This window comes from Miniopterus schreibersii, assembly GCF_964146895.1.
Source record: "Miniopterus schreibersii genome assembly, chromosome: X".
Lineage (NCBI taxonomy): Eukaryota > Metazoa > Chordata > Mammalia > Chiroptera > Miniopteridae > Miniopterus > Miniopterus schreibersii.
The window spans coordinates 29,746,391-29,773,848 of NC_138104.1; the positions used below are offsets into that span (position 1 = coordinate 29,746,391).

The 27,458-nt window shown below is 40.7% G+C and overlaps 1 protein-coding gene across 3 annotated transcripts in view; it reads left to right on the forward strand.

Annotated features, from left to right (window-relative positions):
- Positions 1-27,458, forward strand: part of PCDH19 (protocadherin 19) — a 102,548-nt gene that overhangs the window by 51,071 nt on the left and 24,019 nt on the right. For 2 of the 3 annotated variants that reach the window (XM_081126156.1, XM_081126154.1), the window contains 2 exons: positions 6,631-6,689; positions 14,411-14,583. In XM_081126156.1, the coding sequence (XP_080982282.1) occupies positions 6,631-6,689; positions 14,411-14,583 (232 nt within the window). The remainder of the gene's footprint in view (positions 1-6,630; positions 6,690-14,410; positions 14,584-27,458) is intronic. The other variant, XM_081126155.1, reaches the window with a different exon arrangement.

The window sequence follows — 27,458 nt, forward strand, 5'->3', positions numbered from 1 at the left end:
AAGCCTTATCTTCTCACAGAAATTTTATCTACCTCTGGTTTGGAAGCGCTATCTTGTGTCACTAACTGCCATTCCCAGAGAAGTGGCAGAACTGATGGGTTTCAATGGGCAGAAAGCACCTAACTGTGTCATTTTATCCCTGGCAGTTATATCCAGACTACTCTGTACTTATAAAGTAATAATTGGGAGTGAGGACAGATAATAAATGATAACTACAGAAGACAGTGTGCAGAATGGTTGCTTTCTGAAGAAACCTGACCACCTTTGCCTGATTGAATGGGCTATCTGCTTTAACTGTGATAAGTGGCCCCATTATTAACTTCTCTCTCTTTTCTGGTCATTCATCGATGCAGTACATGCATACTTGCTACGTGTCCAGCACTGTGGCAAGAAAGCTTCCAATCCAGTTAAAGAATGAACTGATATACTGCACAAGAAATCATCACAGAACCCGAGGAAATACACAATCACATCGCACAGTCTGCACAGAAAAGTGCTGAGAAAATGCTACGCAGCGTGGCATGATCAGTGATGTAGGTATATTAGAAATGAGGGAAATTAGATATGTGGAAAGCAGAAGGCTTGTATTGGATAACTACTCAGCTAAAGATTCAATTTAGATTTAATGTTATATGCAACAAAGAACCATGGTAAGTGTTCCTTGAATCTTTGAAAAGAGAAGTGCGCTTGTGAAAATAGTGGGTGAGAAAGATTATCCACATAGCATTTTGCAAGAATGGACTGGAGCAGAGGCAAATGCAGATGAAGAAACAGGGGCACAGGGTGAAGACTGTGGGAATGGAGCTGAAGGGACATATACATGGGCTGCTTTTAAGAACTTGAAGAATTTTATAACCCATTTGACAGGAGAGGGAGGTTCCCAGTATTTGTGATGTGGGTTTGTATGTGTAAAGGCCAAATCCTCCTACGTGAGTCACCTACCCTCATCCAGCTATTAGGGGCCTATTTAGTCCTATAAAATAGCAGTGTAATTCTCAAAGTTGCGTTGTAGTAGCTTGTGTACAAGTACATGCATGTATCTGCATGTAAGTAATGTGTGTCCATCTGTGTGTGCACGCGCGTGTGTGCAGGCGTGTGAATGAGGGCTGCAGTGTGTAAGCACGGTCAGTGGGAGCCCACCTGGCTTGTTTTCCAGGTCAGGTAAGGCAATGTGAGCTTTCTAGCAGTAGCAGCCCTGGGGTTGGTGCCTTTATTCCACCTTCGCTAATTCCTGCCTCAGCTGCTGGTGTTTGGATGCATGAGTCTTGGAATATACATTCTAGCTAGAGGCATGTTGGCTTTATTTTGATATAGAATTTACATTTTCATTTTTACGCGTTGGGGGATAGGAAGTGGGGAAAAGCCATTTGCCAATTCATTTCCTTAAAAAAAGCCTTTGTGAGGAGGTGCCATTTGAACGTCTAAAACAGCAGTCGCTTTTAGAAAAGGTTATGGGTCTTTTCATCATTGATCAATAGGCACAATTATCATTACTAGATGTCAGCAGTGAAATAAAGGACCAGCATTTTAAAATCACTTTGTTGTGCATCTGATTTGGGATTCCAGGGTGTGTTTTTTTGTTTATATTGTTAAAATAACTAAGAATTGAAAGTTAAAAAATATGCAATTGGTTAGCAGATTGCAGTTATAATGCTTTTTAGTTTGATGGGACTTTTAAAGTGTAATTTAAAATGGCTGTTCATTTTCAAATGAAAACGTAAAGTTTGAGGAATCACTGCTTTAATCTCAGTGTCTGCAACCCTTTTTAGCTTTGTGTAGTGACCTGGGGATTTGTACCACTGGGCAAAGATTCTAGTCCTGTGTATCTGCATTTATTGGGCTTCTTTCTCCTTAGGGTTGAAGCCTCTCCTGGTGATAAATATGGTCCTAAGAGAGTCACAGTCACTCTTCCAAGAGACTAGGGCACAATTCACTGAACTGTAAAAGTAATGCAAAATGACAATTAAAGTAGGGCATTCTGGTACCCTGGGGGGCCTGACAAAGTGAAAGTATTTGAATTCTGATGTGCCAGACTTATTAACACGGAGACATACTAACATACCACCCACCCAAATATTTCACTAGAAACCTCATATCCAGAAGGGAGCTGGAAATAGAAAGTAGCAAGCAAAAAGACTCCTGAGGTGGAAAAAACAAAAACCCAAATATTACACAGAAGTTTCTATATTAAAGATTATGTGATTTCCCTCTTGGAACAACAACATCTCAGCTCTCTACCCAGAACCTAACTCTTATTTTCTAAACTATTCTAACAAATATAATTATATAGATTCTAAGGACACAGTAGAGTAGAAGTATCAAACTCGAAATGGAAGAGCAGCTGTTTTTTATATACTAATAGCACTGAGGAGTAACAATACCAACTGTTAGATAGCAGGTTGGTGGGGGACATGTTAAAAATTAAAGGCAAAAGTTTAAAAACACAGCACTTTGGGGTCAGTAAGTGTATGGGTGAACCTGCGTGGTATAATGATTAATGTTCAGATAGGTGCTCCTAAATAACTAATAAGCAACTACGTGCTATGCTTTAGAAACAAGGCAGAATGCTTAGGATTTTAATGGTTTTAGGCCTTATAGGGGAAATCCCTAAGCCATCTAAAAAGCCCGGCCATCCAGAAGCATTTATTCTTTAGGTTTTCAGAAAATCAAGATCTTATTAAACCTAAGCCAAGTGAGAAGTCTGCTCTCAGTGAATTCCTAGGATAAAGACTTCTAATTAGAGAAAGGATTTGGGAGAAATATATTGAATGTTAAGAAAGTGACTCTTATTTACCACTGAGACTGGAAGTAAAAGTTTGCTCTAGACCCATTTTTTAATGTCAAAATTAGGTTTTTCAGAAACAAATGTTGTCTCTCTGCTATGTTCCTGTGTTAACTTGGCTGTCTCATTAGAGATGGGGACATTTCCTAGTCAAATTAATGTGACATTTAGAGAAAATTTCCCCTTTCAAATGTTTCATGCTATTTGCCATTTAGAACACTTAGAGAGGGGATTGGAATAATGTCAAGGAAATTTGATTAAATAAGGCTAGCCAGGAGCCAATACATTCATGCAAAAAAGAAAAGCTTTTTTATTATTTTTTAAAAAGTGTATTTGTGCTGTGGTTCAGTGTCCTATATTGAGATGACCTTGGCAGATAATATGACAGAAAAAGGTGCCATCTTTTAAACAGCTGGGTTTGCCTTAGAAAACCCAGCACATCAGGTTAAATTCCGTGCTAGCCCTTTGCTGAGGACAGTTCTCCACTCTCAAGGTCCATTAGAATGACCTAGGAAGCTTTTAAAAAAATACCAATTGCTGGGCCCCACCCTAGGCCAATTACCTCAGAATCTGCTGGAGTGGGACCTTGGCAACAGTATCTTAACAACAAACAAACAAAAATAACCCCCCAAATTCCCTAGTTAATTCTCATGTGCGGTTGGGGCTGAGAACCACTGGCTTAAGACATGCAAACTATTCATTAAGAAAAGATTATTCCCTTCTTCAGGGTGGGCTGGGTACCATTCTTTGTTTCACCTGAAGTGTAAAAAAAATTTTACTCTTTCAAGGCACAGGAGTTGGGTGTGAACATGCACCTTAACTCAGTATGAGCAAGAACACTTGATGTAAGTACACACAGGCCCGTAGAAGGCCACCTATGACCAGTTAGCTTAGTTATTTGGACTGTGGTATGACTGAGACCAAGATAGTGTATTCTAGGCAATTAGAATAATTCTGTTGTGTAGGTTGTACCCATAATCCCAGTCAAGTTGCCTCACGGAGAGACCCGAGGCTGATTACAAATGCAAAAGACAATGGATGACTCAGCAGAGTCCCATCCATTATATAAAATCAATTCTAGGAACCTGCCTCATGACTGGTGCTTCTAGCTGCATGAGGATTTTTAAGGGTTTTAGCCCTTACAGGGGAAAGCCCTGTGAGGGCTCTGGGCATGTGCCCATTATAGTTGGAGCTTGTTTGGGGAATGGAATATTTACATTTGAAGGCCAGGACTCCCCTGAATGTGTGGTTTACTCTTAGAGTAAAAAAAGGAAGAAAGAAAGATAGGAAGGTGATAAGCTTCAATAATACTCTCCTAACTACAGTGGCACATCCTGCCTGGCATATCTGCCCAGGTTTACCAATCTGTGTCCCAGAGAAAGGGAAAGAGAATTGTTAAGGTCTCCACAAACAAGTCTTTTCGATATGCTTCCTCTTTTAACTCAGTGCCTGTGAGCGAGTGCTCTCCTTGTGAGATATATTATTCCATCAGGAACAAGAAGTAGTACAGTCACCAGCAATCAAATTGGTAGGATTTTGCCTATTTGCCCAAACGTGGAGTTCCGGCACCGTGCCTGGAGGGCAGGTCTCTGGAGAGTTCCATATCTGATGCCCACAGGGTGGATGCCTTCATGTGCAAAGCCCTGCAAAATATTCTACTTGAAAACTGGCTTCTTTAACATGGCATTATTTTGGAATGTTGCTCATGTTTTCCCTGCAAAGCCATTATCTTCTCGATTTCCTTTTCTGCATCGGTATGTTTAGTAATTTTCTTGAGAAAATGATTTAGTAAGTTTAGAGACAGATGGAGCACGTGTGTGCTACTCTTTTATTGCCTGGGTGAGGTCAAATTTCTGGTCCTACATGGGGTTTGGGGATCTGTAGAAAATGAGGGATGTCATGACTCATGATTCCCGCCGTGAGCCACGATAAACAAAGTTGAAATTCCCCTTCAGGTTTCTGTTCTATCATCACTATTTTATAGAGGAGAAGAGCGAGGCACACAGAAATGAAGTAATTTTCCCACAGTTGCACAGCGACACTAATAATTGAACTCTTGAGTACTTAATTAATTCCCTGTTTTCGTTGGATAGCATGCTTTTATGGGGGTTGGGGGACTTCTATTTGTTAAGTTATATATTGTACTGAATATCATGAAAGAGTGCTTTCACCCAATACCGATTTTGGTTTATGATGTTCGTATAATCAATTCATTCAAGAAATGCTTGTTGGTTGACTGACTGACAGATGACCTCTTTCGGCAATACTTCCAGCACTGTATTCCCACAGCAGCTTCAGGTTCGCCTCTTCCTCCTGTAATTACGTTCGCAACAATTTCAGCATCCGTTTTCTTATGAACAAATCAGAAATGAACTGACCCTTTCGATTTTTACTCTCCCAGTGCATCCCTTCCAACACCACGAAGGATGCTTACGGTTTGTATTAAAGTGGAGCTTATCCTCTAGGTAGAACCATGAGGGTGGATATCGCACAGGCCATCATCAGCTGGGAGGCAAGTGGCAGTCCTGGACGTGCCTGAGTGTGGCAGGCTTCCCTCCTCAGCCTGTCGCCTCCTTCCTCCCACCTCGCCACCAGCCCCCTCCTTGCCCACTCTGGATGCCTAAGGGCCCCACCCTAACTGTGGGCAGCTTGGTGCTCATGTGGCAGTTGGATCCGCTGTTCCCTGTCCTGTTTTCTTCTCTCCCAAACGGTGAGCTCCTTGAAATCAAAAGCTGTATAAGAGCTTAGCATTTCATGTCTGGCAGGTAGTCATGTGAAAGGAATCTGCTGTTTTGTTAGCGGAGACAGCTATTGTGTCTCCTCTTCCAGGCACTCGCGATTGAAGTGATTTCCGAGAGCCCTGAGGATGGTGAGAACAGTGAGGACTTCTGGGAGAATGGCAGGGGCCTGGCAGGGACGTGTTTGGGCACTTTTCAGTTTATACAGTGGTCCAGGGAGAATAGTACTTTAGTGTTGGGGGTAAGATCCACTTAACTAAGCCTAGTAATATGCTTGCCAATATCTCCATGCATCCCCACCTTCTAAGGCTGCCCCCTCTTTCATCTCCCCAACCTCTGGTGCTCAGAAGCTTTTTTTTCCTTCTTTTTCATCTGGCGGGTATTCTGCATTTGCTTGTGTAAAGCCGGTGCTCAGGCAGTCCACTGTAACCAGATTAGACAGTGGTATTTTAGAGATAGGAGCTGAGGCGGGGGTTTGCCTGCAAACTTCATGTTTCACATGAAAGGCTTTGGCACCCCCTGCGGACTGTCCTTCACCCCGTTTTAGGCATCATACTTATTTGCCTTTCTATCTATGATAAAACAAAGGCCTCCCCGCGTAACCAGCACTGAGTGAAATATCTTAAAACAAAGGGAAGTGCAGAGTTTAAATCCACGGTGAGGGATTACCTTGCCTGCATTTCCATATCTATGGAATAAATATTTTAACATGTTAATTATCTACTACTAATAAAAATACCTTTGAACTTCCAGTCAATTTGATGGGCACAGAATTGTGTCCGCTGGGAAATGGGAAGCAATTAGTTTCTGTAAAGATTGTGGGCCATGCTGTATCTTCCCCTAAGTGGTTGCATGGTCAGTAGCCAGCCGTCTTCTAGGGAATGTTTGTGGCAAGTTCGTCTTGGTCTGCAGGTGAGAGCTGCCTCCACAGAACCCCGGGGCCCCAAGGAGGCAGCAGGCATCCCTCAGGCTGTTACCCCACCGTGCCCTCGGTTTCTGATTCACTCATTGCTTCTTGCCCAGTAGAAAAATTCCCCCGAAGTAGGACAGTTTGGTTCTTTTCCTGAATCACCTATGTAACCTTTTTAATCTTTTTTTTCCCCATTGCAGACTGAAAACTATTCGTTTGACTCCAACTATGTGAACAGCCGAGCCCATTTAATCAAAAGGTATGTTGGTTTGCTTGTCTATTTTTACAGCTAAGCTTGATGCGATATAAAAAGCAAAGCAGGTTACATTTTTTTTTAAGGATGCCTTTTTCGAATTTTAAAATAAATGCCTAGCCCTGGCTAGTGTGGCTCAGCTGGTTGGGTGTCCTGTGGGGAATCAAAAGGTTGCTGGTTGATTCCCAGTCAGAGCACATGCCCGAGTTGTGGCTAGATCCCTGGTAGGGGGTGTGCAGGATGTTTTGCTCTCACATCGATGTTTCCCTCTCTCTCTCCCTCTTCCTTCCTCTCTCTCTAAAAATCAATTTTTAAAAATGTTAAAAAAGTAAATTAAAAAAATAAAAATGAATGCCCGTCGGCTAATTGTAGAATATTTGGAAAATTCAGAAGAGCACAAAATGCTAAATAAAAGTTACTGGTAATTCTACTACCCCAAAATAGTAACTTTGGGGATTTTATCATATTTCTTTACATCTAAATGTGTGCATAAACACAAATTAAAAAAGAAAATTGACATCATATTATGTAATCATTTAGAAATCTAGTATTAGAGAACAGATGCTTTCAAATTCATGTTAGCAAAATTCTTGTTGCTCTTCACTTTAAACAGGTCTTAAACATTTTCTTATGTGGAACTTCAGTCAAATTCAAGATTGTTGTTTGGAAGTTTTGAAATTATTTTGAATATATTTTAATGGCAGATAAACTAATTCCTTATCTTAAAAAGAAAAACTTTGTAGATGAGAGAGGGAAAGAAAAGAACTCTGCCTGATTCAGTACTTCTTAAAATATTTGCAAGTGTTTCAAATGAAGCAAAGTGCAGATTTGTGCGATGGTTGGTCAGAACTCCGTTAGCCATAAAGCCTCATCGTGAGTGAATATGAGCTGAGCCCTGCCAAGGAAGATTCCACCTGGTGTAGTGGGTGCCCAGTGGGGACAAGACAGGGCCTTAAGGAGGGAGAGCTAAGCAAAGCAAGAACTTGTGCAGAAAACCCAGCACAGACCATGCAAATATCCTCTTAGATGGGTGAGTGGTTATCCTGCAGCTAAGACTGGACTCTGAATGTGTTTGTTAAAATACTAGAAATGAAACAGAGGCACAAGCAGGGTATGTCAGAACCGCAGCAGAGAAAACCTGAAAATTCGATTACTTTGCTGTCTCTAAACCCATAAATTTACATCACCAGAATAGTAGGAGTCAAGGAATAAACTAGCTTGTCGCACAAGTGACTTTAATCCATATCTAGTTTAGTTCACGATGCTGCAGTAACCTCTGAAAACATGCTAGGTTTACCTGTGTTGGTTTGGAATTGCTTGTGACCTTAAGTGATAATCATTAAATATCTCAAAATGAATATCCCAAGATTACTCTCATAGCATAGCTTGGACTTTTTTTGGTGGTTTTTTTTTTTTTTTGAGGTTGGGAAGAATCTATTCTTGGCCCACAAAATAAAAAATAAAACGTGAAGAATTAAAAATTATCTGACTAATTTGTTTTAGAGGAAAAATAATACCCTCTTTTTGTGCATTGATTAGAGTAATTTTGCAGCAAAAATCTGCTTTGTTTTCTGCTTCACGACTGTTATTCCAAAGCTCCTTTTTTTGTCAGCCTGGGTTTTATTTATTTATTTTAATTAAATTTTCGTTTTCAATTACAGTTTCTACTCAATTTGGTTTTGTGTTAGTTTCAGGTGTGCAGCGTAGGGGTTAGACAGTCATATACTTCACGAAGTGTCCCCCCCGATATTTCCAGTGGGGACTGGGGTTGAAAAAGGGGGAGGGATTAAGTACAGTTTGTTAGTTACAAAACAGCTATGAGGATGTAAAGCAAAGCTCCTTTTTTTCATGCTTCTGGTAAAAACAGGGACTTGCCGTATCCTCATGGGCCCCTTGGGCTAGCTCTGGGTACCGGGGAACCCTACGACCAGGGTAAACTGAGGGCGTGAGCCTGATTCAGAGCTGACTCCTGGGGATCCTCACCCCTTAGGTCGGCTCTGAATATCCAACATACACGCAAGGCAGGCAGGTGAGACGAAAGCTTACACTGAAACATTTTGCTTTTGAGATACATGTATTTCCACAGCAGCTTTGGGACTCACTAGAAACCTCTGATTTTAATTAATTACTTTATGTGTTTTTAATTGATTTTTAGAGAGAGAAAGGGAGAGAGAGAGAGAGAGAGAGAGAGAGAAACATTGATTTGTTGCTTCCTACCGGGGATCGAACCCACCACCTGGGATGCACCCCGACTGGGAGCCGAAAGTGTCACCTTTGGTGTACGGGGTGACGCTCCAACCAACTGAGCCACACTGGCCAGGGCTTTCTGTGTTCCTGTTTGCACACACATACACAGAAAGGCACAACCTGGACGTAATGGGCTATCAGTGGAAAAGTCTCCTGATGTCTGAAATCAAATATAGTAGCTTTTCATACTAGGGACCACGCTGATTAAGAGGAAACCTCTGGAAGCTCAGGGACACGTGCATTTTTACCAGGTTCTGTTTCCGGAATCTTGAGGGCTCTGGAAAACCCCAAAAGCTTTGGAATGTATAGGATCCACTGGGTTTAGACAAAGCACAGTACCTGCAAAGATACAGAAATCCTGTGCGCTATGCTTTTCTGGAGACTAACCATTTTAAATGTAAAATGTGCGGAAATGTCAAAGGAGAGGGATGACTAACACCAGGCGAAAACCCCTATAAACCATGTGCAGTAGCTCCCAGCGATGTTTGAAAGGGGTTTTGCCATGTGTGGTTTCTTGAGGATCCATTTACATGCATGGAAAAGACCTCCTGGCCAGGAAATTGTGAATCTGATGATCAGATTTCATTGTACAGTTTCGTCCCTGTTTCTTTGAATGCCGAGCCAATTTCAGGCCAACTTCGAGAACTTCCTCTTCTATGGGTCCTCTCTTCCTCTATTCCTTTTTAACTCATCCAAGGATGCTTCTTGGACCTTGCTTTTGGCGTTCCCCAGGAGCTGTTAACTGTGTTGGCCAGGCTGCTTACACACAGGCTTCTTTCTCTCTCTCACATTTATCTCAGGCAAACCAGTGGAAAGCCAGAGGGCAAGGAGTGCTCCTGGCACAAATCAGTGTTGAGAAGGGTGAAGAGGGGATGTGGAAGGGAAAAGGAATCTATATGGCACATGCCCCATAATGTTATGCACTGAGCAATCTAGTGTTATATTTCTGTGACCCCCCACCCCCCCAGAACATTACCTGCAAACTGCAGGTGTACCCAAGGCTTATACTGGAGTCCCAGATTAACAAACCAAGACAATCTGGGATTTTTTCTGAATGGGCTCCCCTCATGCTGTGTTTGTTTCCCTGCTATCTCCTCAGAGCAAGGAAAGCCAACAGTGGCATTTTGCCCCTGCTGTGACACTCTTTCTTCATACCTGGTTTCTGTGCTGCTCTCTGATATCCACTCCTGCAGTGCTTTTGGAGCAATATCAGGCAGGGCACGAGGCTGTAGCTGAAAGAAAGTAATACAGAAAATGAACAGGGTACCGAAGCTATGCGGAAAGGAAAATGAGCATTGGCTTCTAAAGCATGCAGAATGCTTTCATTTTCCACCCAAATTGTCCTAGGATTTTGCAGCACCTGGTATGGTGCCTTGTCTGTAAAAAGTGCTGGTACGTGTTTATTGAATGAATGGATGAAAGAAGTTGAAGAAAACCTCAGCATTTTGCCATTAAAAACTAGCACTAAACTTTCCTTCAAGCCAGCAATTTCTGACCTTTAATGTGCGTTAGAATCACTTAGGAGGCTTGTTAAAAGCAGAGTCTCTAGCGCTATCCCTAGAGGATCTCCAGTTTTCATAGGTTCCCAAAGTTATTGTGAGACAGGTGGTCCAGGGACCAGTCTGGGATTTTCCTAATGTTTCTTAAATATAGTTACAATATTCTTTTTGACTTAACTCCCTTCTAATTTTGACTCTCAGGTCGCATTCCCTGTGTATGGGGTGTCACCTACTAGGAAGATGTGACCTGTTTCCTCTCCGATTATTCTGTCCTTTGGAAATATCTTTAATATGTTAAAGGGAAAATGAGGGTCAGAATTTGAATAATGTTTATTCATCAAACATTTTCTGAGTAACTGTTATATGTAGAGTCTTGTTTCAGGTGTTTTCAAACAAATCTGTCTTGTTGACTACCAGAGCAGTAATAGAAACATTTGCATTTACAATACCATTGCAAACAGATACCCCTAATTTATTGTCTCACAAAAGTTGGTTTACAAGTCTTTTGTCTTCCAAGAGGTACACAGGCAATAAAGCAAGTGAAATCAGCATTTTTAAATGCCTGGCATAAATTGTAATTGGGTGAGTAGCCATTTACCAGGCTGTTTTACAATTTGCAGCATCTTGCTCACTGGGTCTGAAACTGCCTTACACAAATCCATTCATTAAGCCACTAAATGTCCTTACAGTATCAGAGTAAGTGGTACTTAGTTTGTCAGATGGGCAAACTGATCTTTAAAAGAGTTAACTCTTCCAAGGTTTGGGGGAGAGGGATATACCCTTTTGCCTTTTCTGTTGAAAATACATGACTTCTCATGCTCACACTACCAGTCTCTTAGTTCCTGGCAGCCAATCCTTCACTATTTTATTATTTCCCTCCTTTCTACCTAAAAGTCAAAAGCCCTGATATGGTTTATAATATTCAGATGCATATAAAATAGAATAATCAAATTTCAAAAAAGGTAGATGCAAAACCAATTAGGAGAAGCTGTATCTCTGGCATCCAACTCACTGCAATTAAACATTATATTTACTTTGAAGCTTTTGGAAAGGCAAGACAAAATGGTAAGTGTCCCAGGGAATATAGTTTCATTTATCAATAAAGACAAGATACACACTTGACAGGCTAATTTTTTTCCTGTTCCTGAATTTTAGAAAAAATGAACATAGTGGACAAGGCCTGACTGTAGTTTGTGGGAGATATAGAAACATTCTTTAAATATACATTTTCTATATCAATCCTATAAAAAGACTATGGTCATAATATTTAATTGTAACTCCATGAAAACATTCCCATATGGAGTAATTGATCATATTAAATAATTACTTATTGAGCATTTGCGTATACCTGGTACTTCATGAACAGCAGCTCATCGAGTCCTCAGAATGGCCTCATGAAGGACGTTTTAGCAAATGCATTTTACGGAGAAGGAAATCAAGGCTCCAGGCGTAAGATATCAGGCCCAGGGTCGCATTGAATAAATCGCAGACCACGTATTAACACTTGTTCTAATGACTGCAAGTTCAGTGCTCTTTTCACTACAGTCTGGAAATCTAACATGTCACAGGAACAGAGTGTAAAGAACCTAGAGCAGTTGTTCTCAGCTGGGGTCACTTGGCACTATCTGGAGACATTCTGGGTTGTAGCTTCTGGGAGGGGCACTACTGGAATCTAGTAGGTAGAGGCCAGTGATGCTGCTAAACGCCCTACAATGCACAGGACAGCTACAACAAAGAATTAGTCAGTCAAAAATGTCAATAGCGCCAAGGTTGAGAAACTTGCTCTAAAGAATGGCGAATTGCATTGTCCTTAGACTGTATGCCTCATCATCATATATCTTAAGCAAGCTTTGGCAACTGCTGAAATGCAGCCAGTTCAGGGTTGAAACCTCTGGCTTAAAGTAAGAATTTTGTGGTGTGGATTAAAAAAGTTTTCATACGCTTCAGATATCATTGATATGGATAGAAAAAATTAATATTTGTTATAAAAATGTAGAAGTCAATACTGTCATCCAGGTCATTTCCTTTCTTCTAATGTGTGGAAGTGCATGTGGGGAGGACCATTTTTTTTTTTTCTTCTTAAAAAACAAATTTTGAATCTGTTCAGGCTTTGGGATTAGTATTTATAGGAGGCCACAAAATCTGTGGCATAAAGCTAGAAATGGTGGCCAACTTTAAAGCATGTGTATCCAGTTAGTCTTCTTGACCATAAGAGAGTTATAGAATGATTGTTTTTTTAATAGAACTGCGTCCTGTTGTGTCCACAGGGCTGAGTAGCTCCATGACGTAATTTGGAGGAGCTGAGAGAGTTACTCTATTGAGTGATTGTAGTTTTAATATACTTGATGATCAGTTATCCTTTCTGCCAATAATTAGCAAACAGTTCGATGCCTCACTCTCTCTTCCTCTTTGTTTTTCTTATAATTATGGTCTTTCCAGTTACTGCCCTTTTACTCTTTTCCTTTTCATATTCAGGGCAGCACGCATTTTACATATAGGTGGGTCATACGCTAAAAACCTGCTGTGATTTCTTTCGACCAAGTGTGGAGAATGACAGTGTATCCATTGTATCCATGGCATAGCTCTTCATCCTATGTACCGAGTGTTCATATCAAAGCCTCCGAGAGCCAGGCTTATGGATGCTCAAGGTTGAGCAGATCAAGCGAGTCTGCAGTGTCATCTCCACAGGGCTTCCTTTTCAGAGGTACAGCAGGTCTGTTGGGACTTGTCCTAATTCACAAGCGTGCCACCTTCCCTTGTTGAGTCAACAACACATTTTCTTGGGTATGACTTTGCTGCTTCCTCACTGACTAGGGAATGGATTCACCATTCACTAGGTGGTTTAGATGCATAATTTATGGTCCATGGTGCAGCACAGCTGCAGATTCTGTCAGGACATACAAAGTATTAGAAACAGCAAGTGAGGCCTCTACGGATAGACCTTATGTATTATTGTCTAGTTCGTGAGAAATGGTATGAGCTTTCTGGATAGTATGCTTAGTGCATTGTGTGGTAGATTGACTGAACAAGTGCAAGAAAAATTTACCCACAAACTCTTGAGCTGAAAGCTTCTATGTTGTTAACATAACTACACCCACAGTTTTGTAGAAGCCTACTTTCTGGTCCACCCTGTTGTCTTACCTTCCATGCACAAAGGCTCTCTTTTCTCAGCTCCCGCCTCTCCTCTTTTTCTTTGAAGCTGTCCCTCTGCATTTCTCAGTTAAAACTGACCTGAGTTCTCTGATCCCAATAACCCTTTCTATTTTAATTGCATTACCTCCGTTACTTCCAACTTTGATTTCTATAGTTGATTAGTAGACATCTTTGAAGAGGCAGGATACATAATAGTAAGTGTCCAGGCTCTGGAGCTAGACCGCCTGGGTTTCATTATAGATCTGCTACATTTTTATAGGCTGTGAGATCTTGTGCAAGTTATTTAACTTCCATATGCCTCTGTTGTTTTCATTTGCAAATGGGAATATCTATTAACATATTTTCTCTTATATATCTGTTAATGCACCTATCTATTAATATACCTTTCTCTTATAGAGTTGTGATGATTGAAAAAGTTAATTCATGTCAAGCACTTAGAACAGTGTCTCGTGCATGGTAATTCCTCAGTAAACATTCGCTATTATTATTTTACTTTGATTATATAATAAGAGAAAGAAAACCTTCTGAAATTATTATATTCTTTGCAGGTGGTTGTTTCAGATTTGCAGCTTCTTCCGACTTGCCCATAGTAATGCCCTGAAGAGAAATGAATGCACGCATTAGCTGCATCAGCATCCAGGAGCGGGACCCTCCCTGCCATGCTAAGTTCCACTGTCTTTAACCCGAAATTTCTCTTCCTTCTGCCCTGTTGGGCAATCCAGTCACTGTTGGCCTCAGCGCTGGAGCTGACATCATCTTGGCCCTGAGAGATTTGTTTTACAATCATGCCTATCACAGTCGTAAATGGTCCTTCTTTCTTTAACCCAGCAGCTCCACCTTCAAGGACTTAGAGGGCAACAGCCTGAAGGACAGCGGACACGAGGAGAGCGACCAGACCGACAGCGAACACGACGTCCAGCGGAGCCTGTATTGTGACACGGCTGTCAACGATGTGCTGCACGCCAGTGTGACCTCCATGGGATCTCAGATGCCTGACCACGGTAAGGGCTGGTTGCACGTAAGTTGCAACCACAGATCCCAAAGAAACCAGAGTGCTCGTAGGCACCCTGCGCTACTTTGCTGTACTGAGTGTGTTGTCAAGGTGCGCACCCTGCTCGTGCCTCAGCGGCTCCCACAGGGTTTTGAGACGTCTTGATACGTGACCAGATCCCTCTTTATTCTCCCTGGGTGGGTCTCCTGGTATTGAACAATATCCAGGCATGTGAAAAGCTGACTGTGTGTCTGTGTAATTTCTCTTCAATGAATAACTGCCCCGAGCACCTAGGAAGTGAACGGATACCTTCTCACCAGGAATAAATGTCCCTTTTTGCTTCGGCAATAAGAGCTGTTTAAAACCGTGGTAGGCATAAAGCAGGGCACAAAAACATTAGCAGCCTTCAGCTAAAGCAGAATGTTCAGATGGACTTGGGCACAAAGGGCTGGGTTTTATTTCCATATCAGGCTGGTTAACTTCACCCGGAGAGAGACTCTGTTCTTTGACCACAGAGTGTATATTCTTTACTAAGGAGGGAAAGCTCCAGACTTTCTGTTATGTTTATGGGCCTGCTTTGCCAGATCTCTTCGGTTACCACAAAAATCCATGCCATTGGTCATGTGAAAAACGCTTCAAAGTACATGTCAGGGGGAGCCTTCTCATGTATGAAGAAGACTCTATTTTTGCGAACTCACCCACACATGCCTTAGCAGTAAGAGCTATTTAAAAGCGTGTTAGACATAAGCCAGGGCACAAAAACATTAGCAGCATTCAGCTAAAGCAGAATGTTCAGATGGACTTGGGCACAAATGTCGTTTTCAATATTTTACTGATGCAAACATGCTAGGCGAACAGCCTGTCTTTTTCAATTAAGAGCTATGAATTCAGCTTGGTGTTTAGGCTCAGTGAAGCTTCAGGATGCTTGGCTATGTCTTGAGAGAAGCTAGACGCAAGCTCAGCTGGAAGCCCCACTGCTAAAAGACTTAAAGATGAGAAAACAAAATATGGTGATTATGTGCTGGTCTTCAGCTGTTTCATTTCACTGTAAACATCATTAAGTGCTTTTGTTTTGGTCTTGTAAATGAATCCAAAGGGAAAAAAATGCATGATCCACAAAACAAAAAATGTTTTCCATGGAAAAAAATTAGTCACTGTATATTCTATTAAATTGTCTGATCCATCCCTCCCCAGTAGATCCAAGTGTCAAGGTCTATAATATAGAGGGGTCACTGCTGATTGTGCACTGCTGCCTTCCTTAATTGGTGAGTGAGTGGTGACATTTTCAGAGATAATATACTTCCTGGGCAACCTTCCTAAGACTAAAGCTTAAAAAAAAATAAACATTGACATAACTGAAAAAGAGACTTTAATTCTCAGCCCATTAGCAGTGTGTCACAGGACATAGACTGATATGTATCATTTACTAGTCTTGTGTCTCAAAGAAATGCTATTTCATTTATATCAGAGAGGGTTTTACTTAGATGTTCTCTAAAATGAAATGACTTTGGGAAAGGAAATAGTCATAATTGATTCTCACTTTATGCCTGGCTAAAACATCTGTTTAAATTTCTTGTCATATTTCTCTAGGAAAACAATATCAGTGGAGTGCAGCTATTCATATCTATATATCTATATATCTATATATGTATATATCTATATATATACCTACATATGTATATATATATATTTTATATATATATATATATATAGTTGATTATATAATAATGAGAGTATTCTAAAGCAAATGGGTAGCATTATCTCAAGACTCTTCTACATAAAAGATGGTGATTATATATACACACAAACACACATTTTTTTGCTGTTCCACTGTGGCACCACTTTCACATTTTGTTTCTTAATATTTGATTTTCGTGTATCTTCTTTTTTTTTCATTATTCCAGCAGTGGCTAAACCTTGAACCAACGCTTAGATTTGCGTGTGTGTTTTTTAATTTGATTGAATCATTAAAGCTCAGGTACGAAGGGAATGAGGTTTCCTTATATCTCAGGCTCTTCTGATACCCAGGTACTTCTGAACTTTCCATAATGATCCTTAGTTGTTGCAACCCAAACGGACTCTGGGCTAGTTACCCAGACTGTGCCACCCATTCACCTGGGTTGGTTATTGCTACCTCAAACAACAGCAACAATCTCAACAGCTGACATTTTATAGCATTTTACTATCTCAAACCTGGATTCACATAATAAATGTTTCTCCTTTTATACTAAGGCACATGGTTGAAAGGCAAGCACAGAGTTAATTTACCATGCGTGCTGATCTTGTAACCATTGAAACGAGAATAGTTTTAGTTAGATTCAATCCAGGGCGATATGGTATCGTTGTTTCTGAGGATTAACAATTTAGAAAGTTAAGGAGGGGAAAAAATTTAAAAAAAAGGAATATCCTCTGAACTCAGACTGGCACTGAAAGTCTCAAAGATTCCTAGAGGGGGAAAAATAGTCCCAGGTCTTTTTGGTTCACTGAGGCCGTGATGGACATCTCAAACCCAAGTGCTCTGATATCCTGGGGGTTCCAGGGCTCAACTATTCTTGAGGTTTGAGTGGATGTCTCTGGAGAAGAGCAAGAGTTACAATAACCTTGTCAGACTAACTCTGATCCTGATGATATTTCTTCTGGTTCTGTCAGAACCACTCCAAAGTTGGGCCAATTTTACCCAATAGAATGTACCGTACGCCTTTGTTTTGGGGAGTTTGGCTCCCCTTGGATTTCATGCCTGTAGCTCTCCCTGTGATGTTTCTAATTTGGATGTTAGCACAGCATCTTTCTTGGCTCACATGTAGACACATGATTGATGGGGGAAATCTTAGACTTTTTAAAATAAAGATGACTTGATGCATCTAGAGTGGGAATGGGCTGTTCAATGAGCTAATATTGTGCTGCTAGCGTTTGAGGGAAAGGCACCCATTCTTCCTGTGCTGGCATTCTGAGGTGCCTGGGCCCTGTGCTTCTTTCCACTGCCAGAAGTGTCTTTGGGCTTTGTTCTTACCACTTTCCTATAGCAGAAGAATGCTCAGCGTTAATGTCAAGGGTGCTTTGCAACTCTCAGAGTGAAAGCTTAAATCCCTTCATTTTCAGCAACTCTTCTTTGAGAACATGTTTCCAGGGATGGGAACCCAGAATCACTATATTCAACCAAGAAAGGAAAATGGAAGGCTTCTGTATTCAAAGGGCAAAAGTCAGAGGTTCAGCCACTTGGCTTTGGATTATGTTTTGATTTCTTCCACCAAACACATCAGTGAGCTGGGTCAGGGCGGAGATAAGAGGGAATGGCAGGAATCTATGCTTTCTGGATTACTATCAGTCCTGGTATCATTCTCTACATGCCTAGAACCAGGTCAGTGGGTGATGAACTGGCTGAGCTGAGTTTCCTGGTTTCCAGGTGACTGAATTACAAATTCATTTCTCATCTGCAGTGCCTTTGGATTAATACGTCTCAGCTTGTCCCCAGTACCGTGGTTCTTGTTCCCAGAAAAGAAGGTGACAGAAAATTCTTTATCTTATAATTTCTACTGGCATATGACACTTTTTGGAATGTTATCTCTCTGTAGTTCTCCGAGTGCCTTGAGAGCAAGTAAATGTTGTCACTCAGCAGATTTTACCACCTGGTTTGGTTTCTGAGGTGATTTTATGCTGAGTTTGGGAATCACATTCAAATATTTTAACCAATGCCTGCCTTCCCCGAATTCAAGTTATTTGGTAAAATCATCACCTTCTGGCAGGGATGAGAATTTCTTCTCACGTAATTTCTGCAATCTCTAAGAAAAGTAACTGACAAGTAGGGTGGTCAGAGGTGCCGAAGGCTCATGGGTTTGTTTCACAATTCGGGGTATCACTGGGCCTGAATCTCTCCCTATCGGGGTTATTCCCTGGCTGAGCAGTGCTGGGGTTAATAGGCTTCTGTCTCCTCCTTGCTTCTTTGCATGACCATTTGTGATGATGTGTGTATTCCTGTTATGTTTACTTAAATATATAGTCCTGATATGAAATTTGGGTTTATGGAGATCATGCCTTAGCCCTGTACATACTAACCCCAAGTCCAACTAATTTGTTTCAAATCACACTCAATCTCTCTTACCTTATGATTTGAATGATTGATTATAAATTCATCAGCTGAAGAGATGTCTGTAATTGTGCTAATATGCACCTACTTTGGAGTTCAGTACAACACTGAACTGGTTTCCCTCCCATGCTAATTGATACCAAATGGAGACAACATACAGAAATTTGCAATAACATTTATCTGCTTTTCACATCCAAATGCACCCCAATGCCATGTGATCGCTTTATTTCTGGAAGTGTAGGTTCTTCTGCATTTTCCTAACTTGCTTATTTGCTAGTTTTACCACCTGAATATCATTTAACATGTTTGTTGTGTAAAACATGGATCTGAAGAACTTGATCTGTGCCCGTTGCAACTGCTGTTACAAATTAGCCATGAAAATGTTCCGTAGGCTGCGTACTATGCATATTCTAGTTTCAACCGCAGGCATATGAAGATATTTACACTTTTAATGCTGTACCAACAATGTGTAATTTCATTTCCTCCAGCCTTTTAATGAAATTATAATTCAGTGACTGAACCTCCCTTTCTTATCCTTTTACCTATTCCCCTGCCTCACCCCTCACCTTACTAAATTTCCAAACACTAATTTCAGCTAGTCTCTTGGCAAAATAGGGAGTTCCCAACGGAGAAGAGTTTGTGACATTGCAAAGCAGCGTGCCGCTGGGTTCCAGAGATGGTAGCATGGACCAGATGTTCGTAGAGTAATTGAAAATTTCATTTTATCAGAATAGCATTTGCTGTCAAAAAGTTTTATCTTTACCTCAACAAAGAGGTTGACTAGATCCCCCTGGACCTGGATTAGCATCTTCGAGGCTAGATATACTGTTTTGCAATTCATGTGGTTATTATTCCCTTAGTTTTTCTCATATCGAATCTTTTGAAATGTCTTCAGCCTCTTGCAGGTATACCAAGTGAAATGTTTAATTATTTGAAAACAGGAATGTATATGTATATGATGTGTCTATATGTGTGACTTTCAGCTTTCTTTCCTCTTGCCTCAGGTATACAGTATTCTAATACCAGGCAGGGACAGTCGGTACCCAGATAGCTATCATTCATTTATTCAACAATATTTTTAAATGCTCGCTATGTGTCTGGCTCTGGGAATTGCATGTGTCAATTACTGCTGTTATTGACTGTGAATGTTATCATCTTTTTAGCTTTGCTTATCTGGGGTCAGCTCAATGATGAAATGAATAATTCTTTCTGATTTTAGGTATCATTATAAGAATAGAGCTTGGCACTATTAAAAGCCTAATTAATATTGTGCCAATAAAGCCAAGGAAACAATAAAAGAACACTGTTACAATCAAGATCTTATTTTTCCTAAGAGTATCATGGAAGAGTCTTCCTTGATGTTCTAATTTGAACGGTGTCATAATGGTAAACATTTTCTTTGTAAATCTCTCTGCTCTGAGGCCGAACTTCCCGATCACTTTTAGTCAATGTGGCCACAAAGTGGTGGGTTTCATCCCTGACATGCCCAGTTACCTTGTTGGTTTACCCGGTTTCCCTTTTCCCCCGATGTCTGGGAACTTGACCCATCCTCAGTGTCAGCAACGGCTGGGCAGGTGGGAAGAAAGGTGACTGGTGGGTGCTTTTATCTCTTTCAACGACATTGCTGAACCAGATCATTGGACTCCTTCCAAAGCATTATTTACATTTTATTGGCAAGACAGTCGCTGGAATAAAAAGCTGTCCTTAACTAATGGAAAGATCTATGCTGTTAGCAGTTGTTTGCTAGCATTATTCTGGCATGGACCCTTTGGTCGGAGAAATTTTGTTAAGACAATTCTGTTCATCTGCTTTGAAGTAGCAGCACTATTCCTCTTAAAAATGAAACTGTTTTTCCTGATCCACTTCGAACTTTTAGTTGTCTCATATTAAATGTCTATTTTTAAATTTATTATTATTAATAATTACCTGTGGTCAGAGATTCATTATTCATCAAAAGAATAAATGCCAGGGGCTCTCTCGACTGGTTCGAGCTAAGAATTTCGATATTTCTAAGCGTTCGCAAAGCACTGGAGGATATATGAAGGGAGCACATGGAACAATTAAGAATTTCATTCTCTAGGAGTTTATGGCCCAGTAGCATAAATGGTCCAGTATGGAATAGACTGCATAGGATCAGTGAAGAAATTAATTAAGATTATTTGAGCTGGAAAGGAAAATGCATTTCAAAGGATACTCCGGTGGAATGGGATCCCTTTGGAGGAAGAGTGGAATCCAGGCCCCAATGTAGTATGCTAGATAAAATTATGCTCTATTTGAGTGATTTGCTAGGTGACAGTTTTCCAATTACTTTATGATAAAGCAAGCTCTGTAGGTCATGACAAGCAGGGGCGCTGCCAGTGGGGTAACAAAAGAGAAACAAATCAGGTTGTTTTGTAGGGCTAGTCATATGGGTGGTTTTGCATACTGAAAATCCATTTAACTATCGAGATCATTGTATTCTTTGGGTCTTTCAATCTATTTAACATTATTTCTGACTTAATCATAAGATGCTTAAGAGCCATAAGTAAACCCCATCAGGATGGGAAAACATGAATCTAAACTTGCCATTTAAATATTTATAAGTATTTTCTTTCCTGTTCATTTTTGCTTTAACCTCTTTATTATGAAATAAATGTGGAGAATTAAGTCCAGTCATAATTTAAAGAGCAATTTCAAGAACACCAAAATCTTGTGTTGTTCCTTTATTGTTTGGGTAAAATACTTGTGAGATGGCTTTCCCCTCTTACCATAGATGCTTTTTGTCATCCAGGGCCAGGTGTCTTTCCTGAGACTTTTGGTCTGTGTCTTCACCAGATGGCTCATTGCTTGTTCACTTTGGGCCAAGAGAAGCTAACCTGACACATCTACTTTGGAACTATGGCTTTTAAAAAATATTTTTAAATTTATGTTTATTGTTGAAAGTATTACAGATGTCCCCCTTTTCCCCCGTTGACCCTCTCCACCTCACCACCCCCCCCCAGGCCTTCACCGCACTATTGTCTGTGTCCATGGGTTAGGCATATCCGCAGATAAGTCCTTTGGTTAATCTGTTCCCCCACCAAGTCCCCCCACCTCTGCCCCCTGGAACAATGGCTTTTTGACATGTAAGTCTTTCCATTTCTCTTCCTATAAGGCTTTCCCTCACTAAAACTCCAGCCCATTGAAAAATCACCAAGCACCAGATTGGAAAAGGTTTGAGCCATCAGAAAAGTTGCTTTTTAGAGGTTTATACACAGCCCAAGGTGGGCAGGCAAAACAGATTCTTTTGCAACTAGCCAAAACGAAGCTACATAAGCCAATCATTCTGCCAAGTATAGGGACTGCACAGAAGTTCTCCATGGCTTGAACTAAAAATATTATCAATGAGATACCAATCTCTAGAGTTATTTTGGAGCAGATCCTTTGGGGCTGGACATTTGCGTGAAGGTGACAAAGTCAGAAAGGTGTTGTGGGATTTTAAGTTTAATGGTGACCACTGGACTTCACTCTAAAATGTGTAGTTGGAGGAATATGTGTGTGAGATGGTAAATAGCAGAGGTTATTTAAAAGGCACTGAATCCAGAGGGGACCAAAGGATTTTATCAGAAAATGAACTCTTTATGGCTAAATTCATTCAAAGTTTTGTCTCATTGAAGTGGCCTCATGAGAGACCCTAGGTCTTTTGAGGGCTCCTGCTAATCAGAAATAATGCTTCTGCTTCATTATTCTTTACAGCACTATAGACAACAAACTTGCAAGCTATTAAATCTGAAACAATACAGGACACCATCTTATATAGTTAGTTCTTTTTAACTTAGTAATTTATACTTTACTGGCAAATGAGACTGTTTTGTTCCCTGCCTTAGTTTACCAGAAAGATTTTCAATTTGGCGGAAGGTAGAACCTTAAAACGCCCCAGTTAGTGAAGCCTTAGGTTGTTTCTAATGCACGGCCTAGTACCTAGACCCTTAGTCGCTCACGAGTGCAACTGTAATCTGCTTTAACATAAGCATAACTTAGTATGTTTCTTCCCTTTTATATAGATATCTATAAATAAACACTACTGTAATCACCTGGCAAAACTTGGTAACGTTAGTTAATTGCACCAAGGCAGCTTCCCAGCCATGAGTTTGCACACCCACATCTAGTGCCAGAGATACACTTAACAATTTCTGTGTGGCCACTTTCTCCACCTCTAAGCTCATATATTCTCTCATTTTTGTCTTTAGCTTGTATAAAAATAGATGTTTGACCACTTGCTCTCTTCCCTCTTTCATCCTGTATGGAATTTCCAACCTGCATGAACAATAGAATATTTTCCTTTTAATACGTGGAAAAGAAGGAGGAGAGGAAAGTTATAGGATCCAAGATATTTAGACTGGTCAGGCTGTTCCAAGGCATCACCACCTTCTGTTTTTAATCATTAATGAGGCTGTCAGTTGCTCTAATCTGGGAGGTGAACCAAAAGAATGCCTTTGATTTTAATTTAATTTAAAAACCAGCTTATTGAAAAAAGTGCCTCTAGCTTAGAAGAGTCAGATTGTTAAGCCAGTTACAGAAGCCCAACCATCACTCACATGCAAGCAGGAACTATTTTAAACTTGGGGGATTATTATTATTATCATCAGTAGCTACAAAATTCAGTCTGTTTATTGAAAGGAACCATTTTATTCCTGAGTTGTGTTTCATATAAATATCTGCTCCATTTTTTTTTTTCTGTAAGAAAAACGGATGCACCAAGGATTTAAAGATTATTAATGTCAGAACACAAATGTGGCAAAGGCCAGAATGAAGCCCAAAGTACAAATTCTTTTGCTTGACCCACCGCCCATCAAAACTGTTTGTACGTTCTCGAAGTTGAGTGATTATCTCTGAGTACCCTATTAAGTTTAGATTTTCTTACACTGGATGATTTTGCTTAGTGGCAAAATGAGAATTCAGAAACGTAGTGTTTATTCACAAAGTGGATTTTAAAGACCTGGAGCCAGACCTTTGTTTGTGCCAACTGTCAACTCAGGAGGTTTCGTTATGTCTCTTGGAGCTTCACCAAACACTTTCAGATTTATAATTGATGTCTACTGAAGCTGAGACAAAGAAAACCTTCCTTCTTTAACTGCAGAAAACATCACCTTCATGTTGGAGCCCAGCTCGCTGGAGGGCAGCCGCGTGGAACCACACCGGCCTGCCGGCGCAGCCACCGAGCCCCCCTGGATCCGCCTCCTGGTCAATCTATGCAGCTAATGAGCCTGCAAACCCACCGAGCCGCTGGAGCTGGCACCAGGAAACCACCATTCCCAACTAACCATCTCTTAATAACCTTTTGGTGTTTCCTTTGCGACGCTCATTAGAGACCCATAAAACGATCTGCTTGGATCTTTGGTTTCAAATACAACACAATCCACTTCTAGGCTTCCGTTAGTGTTGACTTGCCATTTAAGTAAAGTTTGTGTGATTGATTTGTAACGTCCCAGTAATTAAAATGCCAGTAAAAGTTGCTTCTGTAGTTGGTATAATTTACAATGTTCTCCAGATCCCGGTAGTGCTGAAGTAGGTGGCAGATGTTCCCACCAACATTATGTGTTGATGGTCTGAGGTGCCGGTTCCCAGGCTGAGGCCTTGTCTCCGGGCTGCCTGTCTGCCTTCTGCTCTGGACCGAATTCCTCCTGATTGCCTTAGGGGGGTAGAGGTGTGTTTTGCTTCCCTTTTTTTTTTGCAGGGCGCTGAGCCAAGGAAGGAGCATTGTATTGTTGGGCTAGAGGGAGTCTTCTATATTAAAGAGCTGTTTATCTCAAAATGATCGGTTGCCAAAATGGGCCCACCCAACCTTCAAACTTACATTTGAGCGAAGACGATGGAAGAGCATCCTTGGTGCTGTGGCTCCCCCATCCCGCTCTGGGACAGCTCCCACACCCAGAAGTCAGTGTGTCACTGAGCAAAGAAGATCCCAAGATAAGTGCTCAGGGCATGTTGGGCCCCCGTTTCCATCTCTGCTTTTGTTTAGCTATCTACATACAGCCCCTTTAGGTGCTTCTTTCTCTCGCATTTGTCCTAAATAAAAATGACCAAAAATAAATGACTTACGTGAGCTTAGGGTACAGAATCTTTAGATAAGGAATTGGCTGTCTATTAAATAAGTGAGCTTTGCAAAGCTAGACATCGTTTTATTTGATTTAGAAAAGCGGTACTTCGTCCAGAAACCTAATGTTAATCATCTAGGATCCTTTAGAGATTAAAACGCCTATTCCAGAAATATAGGCGCAGGACCCAACATTCTACTTGCAGCATTACTGAGAGCCCCTTTGGTGTCTTAAATTTCCACTGTCATCACTATAGAATGTTTAAAATCCTGAAAAGTTCCCGAAATTATTGTGATAGGGAATGAATATTATATCATTTATCCCTTGCTGCAACCCTGAGACATAGACAAGCATAAAATTCCAAAAAGTTAGTGGAGGAGTGAGACAGCCATTTAAACTGAGACTCAAAGTCAGAGTCTTAGTTGATTGAGAAAGATAAAGTCAGAGCGAGGAGCTAAGAGAGAAAAGAAATAAGATACGACTATCTATGGTTGAAACTGGGGTTGGCAGGGATATGGGGAGCACAGTCCAGACTTCCTTTACTATGTACTATCTATCTAATCCTCATAGGATTAGGTAGATACCCGATAGATAGATGATAGATAGATAGATGATAGATAGATAGATAGATAGATAGATAGATAGATAGATAGATAGATAGATAGATAGATGATAGGTGATAGATAGATGATAGGTGATAGATAGATGATAGATAGATAGATAGATGATAGATAGATAGATAGATAGAGATAGATGATAGATAGATAGATAGATAGATAGATAGATAGATAGATGGATGATAGATAGATAGATGATAGATAGATAGATGATAGATAGATGATAGATAGATAGATAGATAGATAGATGGATGATAGATAGATAGATGATAGATAGATAGATGATAGATAGATGATAGATAGATGATAGATAGATGATAGATAGATAGATAGATGATAGATAGATAGATAGATAGATAGATGATAGATAGATAGAGATAGATGATAGATAGATGATAGATATAGATAGATGATAGATAGATGATAGATAGATAGATAGATAGATAGATAGATAGATGATAGATACTTGATTAGATAGATAAAAACCTGAGAATTTTTATTCTTATTAGTCTTCCAGACAAGCAGTGTCCCATCAATTCAGGTTTCAACTAATAGGAGCAAGTCTACTGAGTCAGTACGCCTGCTTCCACCCTGCTCCATTCTCCTCAACACTGACACCACTCGCCAGCCCTTAAATCCAAAAGCAAGCATTAGCGTTAGAGAGCCTGGAGCGCAGACTTGGGAATAAGCGGGGCCTACACCATGCGGGTCTTTGCGGCCTAACAGCTATTGCCCTTCAGTCAAATTAGTTATTGTTTGAACCGTTCATATTCTTACCTGCCAAATGGGAGTGAAAATAGAAATTACCTATCAGGGTGGTTGTAAGGTGATCCAGGTAAAGTACTTAGTGTGCTTCCTGGCGTATAGTAAGTGCTCGAGAAAAAAAAGAGAGAAAAAAAAGGAAGTGCTGTTATTATTACAGGTTCAGTCAGCGGGACACTCACTTTGGGTGATTTTGGAGACACCACCCCTCTCTTCAAAGCCTCTCACCTGCTTGCCGCTGTCTGTGATCCCTTTTACAGAGGGTCAGGTATTTCATTTTACGATTACAGCTCAAACTTCAAGCAGCCCTTGGGGAGAGGGAGGTATTTATTCAGATTCACACTAAGTTGCGAATGGCTGCTGTCAACTTGTCTCTAAGTGTGGGGTTTTGTGGTGGGGGGGGTGGTTTCCAGAATATTGAACACTAAACATCTGGGGGGGGGAGCACAACAAAGGGGTGACAACGTCGTGAGTTTTCCCAGAGCTATCAATGTCCAAAGGGACATTGGGTAATTATTTGATTTACTGACTGTGAAATGTCTGAATGCTGAAAAGCTGCCTTCACTACGAAATCGTTTGTCAGAATTAGCCCAGACTCTGGTTTGAGTAATTATGGGATATCCACTGAAGGCTCTTATGGAAGTTGGAAGAGAGGGCCATGTGATATTCATGATAAAATGCGCGTATTCTTGGGAACCTGTGATGAGACAAGCAAAGCTTGAGCTCTTTGCTGGTGGCATTGACTCTGATTTGCTTTTCTTATGGAAAAATGTGCGTTCCCCAGTCCCCACGGGCCCTGTCCTCCTTCCCTGCTCTCCCCTCGCTGCTCTTAAATGGCTAATGGGTGGCAGATCACATTTTAATTCTCTTTTTTGTTCCTACTTCATGCCAGACTTTCATTAAAAAATAAATGAGGAGATACATTTTTTATTTCTAGTTTTCCTCTAAAAAAAAAAGTCACCCCGCAAAGAATCCTTTCTACTCTTTTTTTCTGCCAGTGGCTGAAAAATGCTTGGCTTCTACCTGAAAGGTTGGATCGCCTTGTCATAGGAATGAGCTCACAGCAGGTCCACGGGGACAGTGTTATCTGAGTAATGATGGGAGTTTATGTGCCTTTGGATTTCTGCCTCTTTTTGTAGTGGAAAAAATGAATTTGTTAATGATAGGAAAAAACTCGACCAAAGCTCCTTATAAAATCCACTGTATAGAAATGCCAGGAGAGAGCCACTGAAACACACAGTTGATAAATGAAATTTCTTTTTTTATTCCTGCCTTGCTTAGAGCTGTTTTGTCTTATATTAATGTAAGTCGGGTGGCTCATCCTCACTGGTTTTAGCGTGTTGAATTTAGTGGGCAAGCTGTGGTT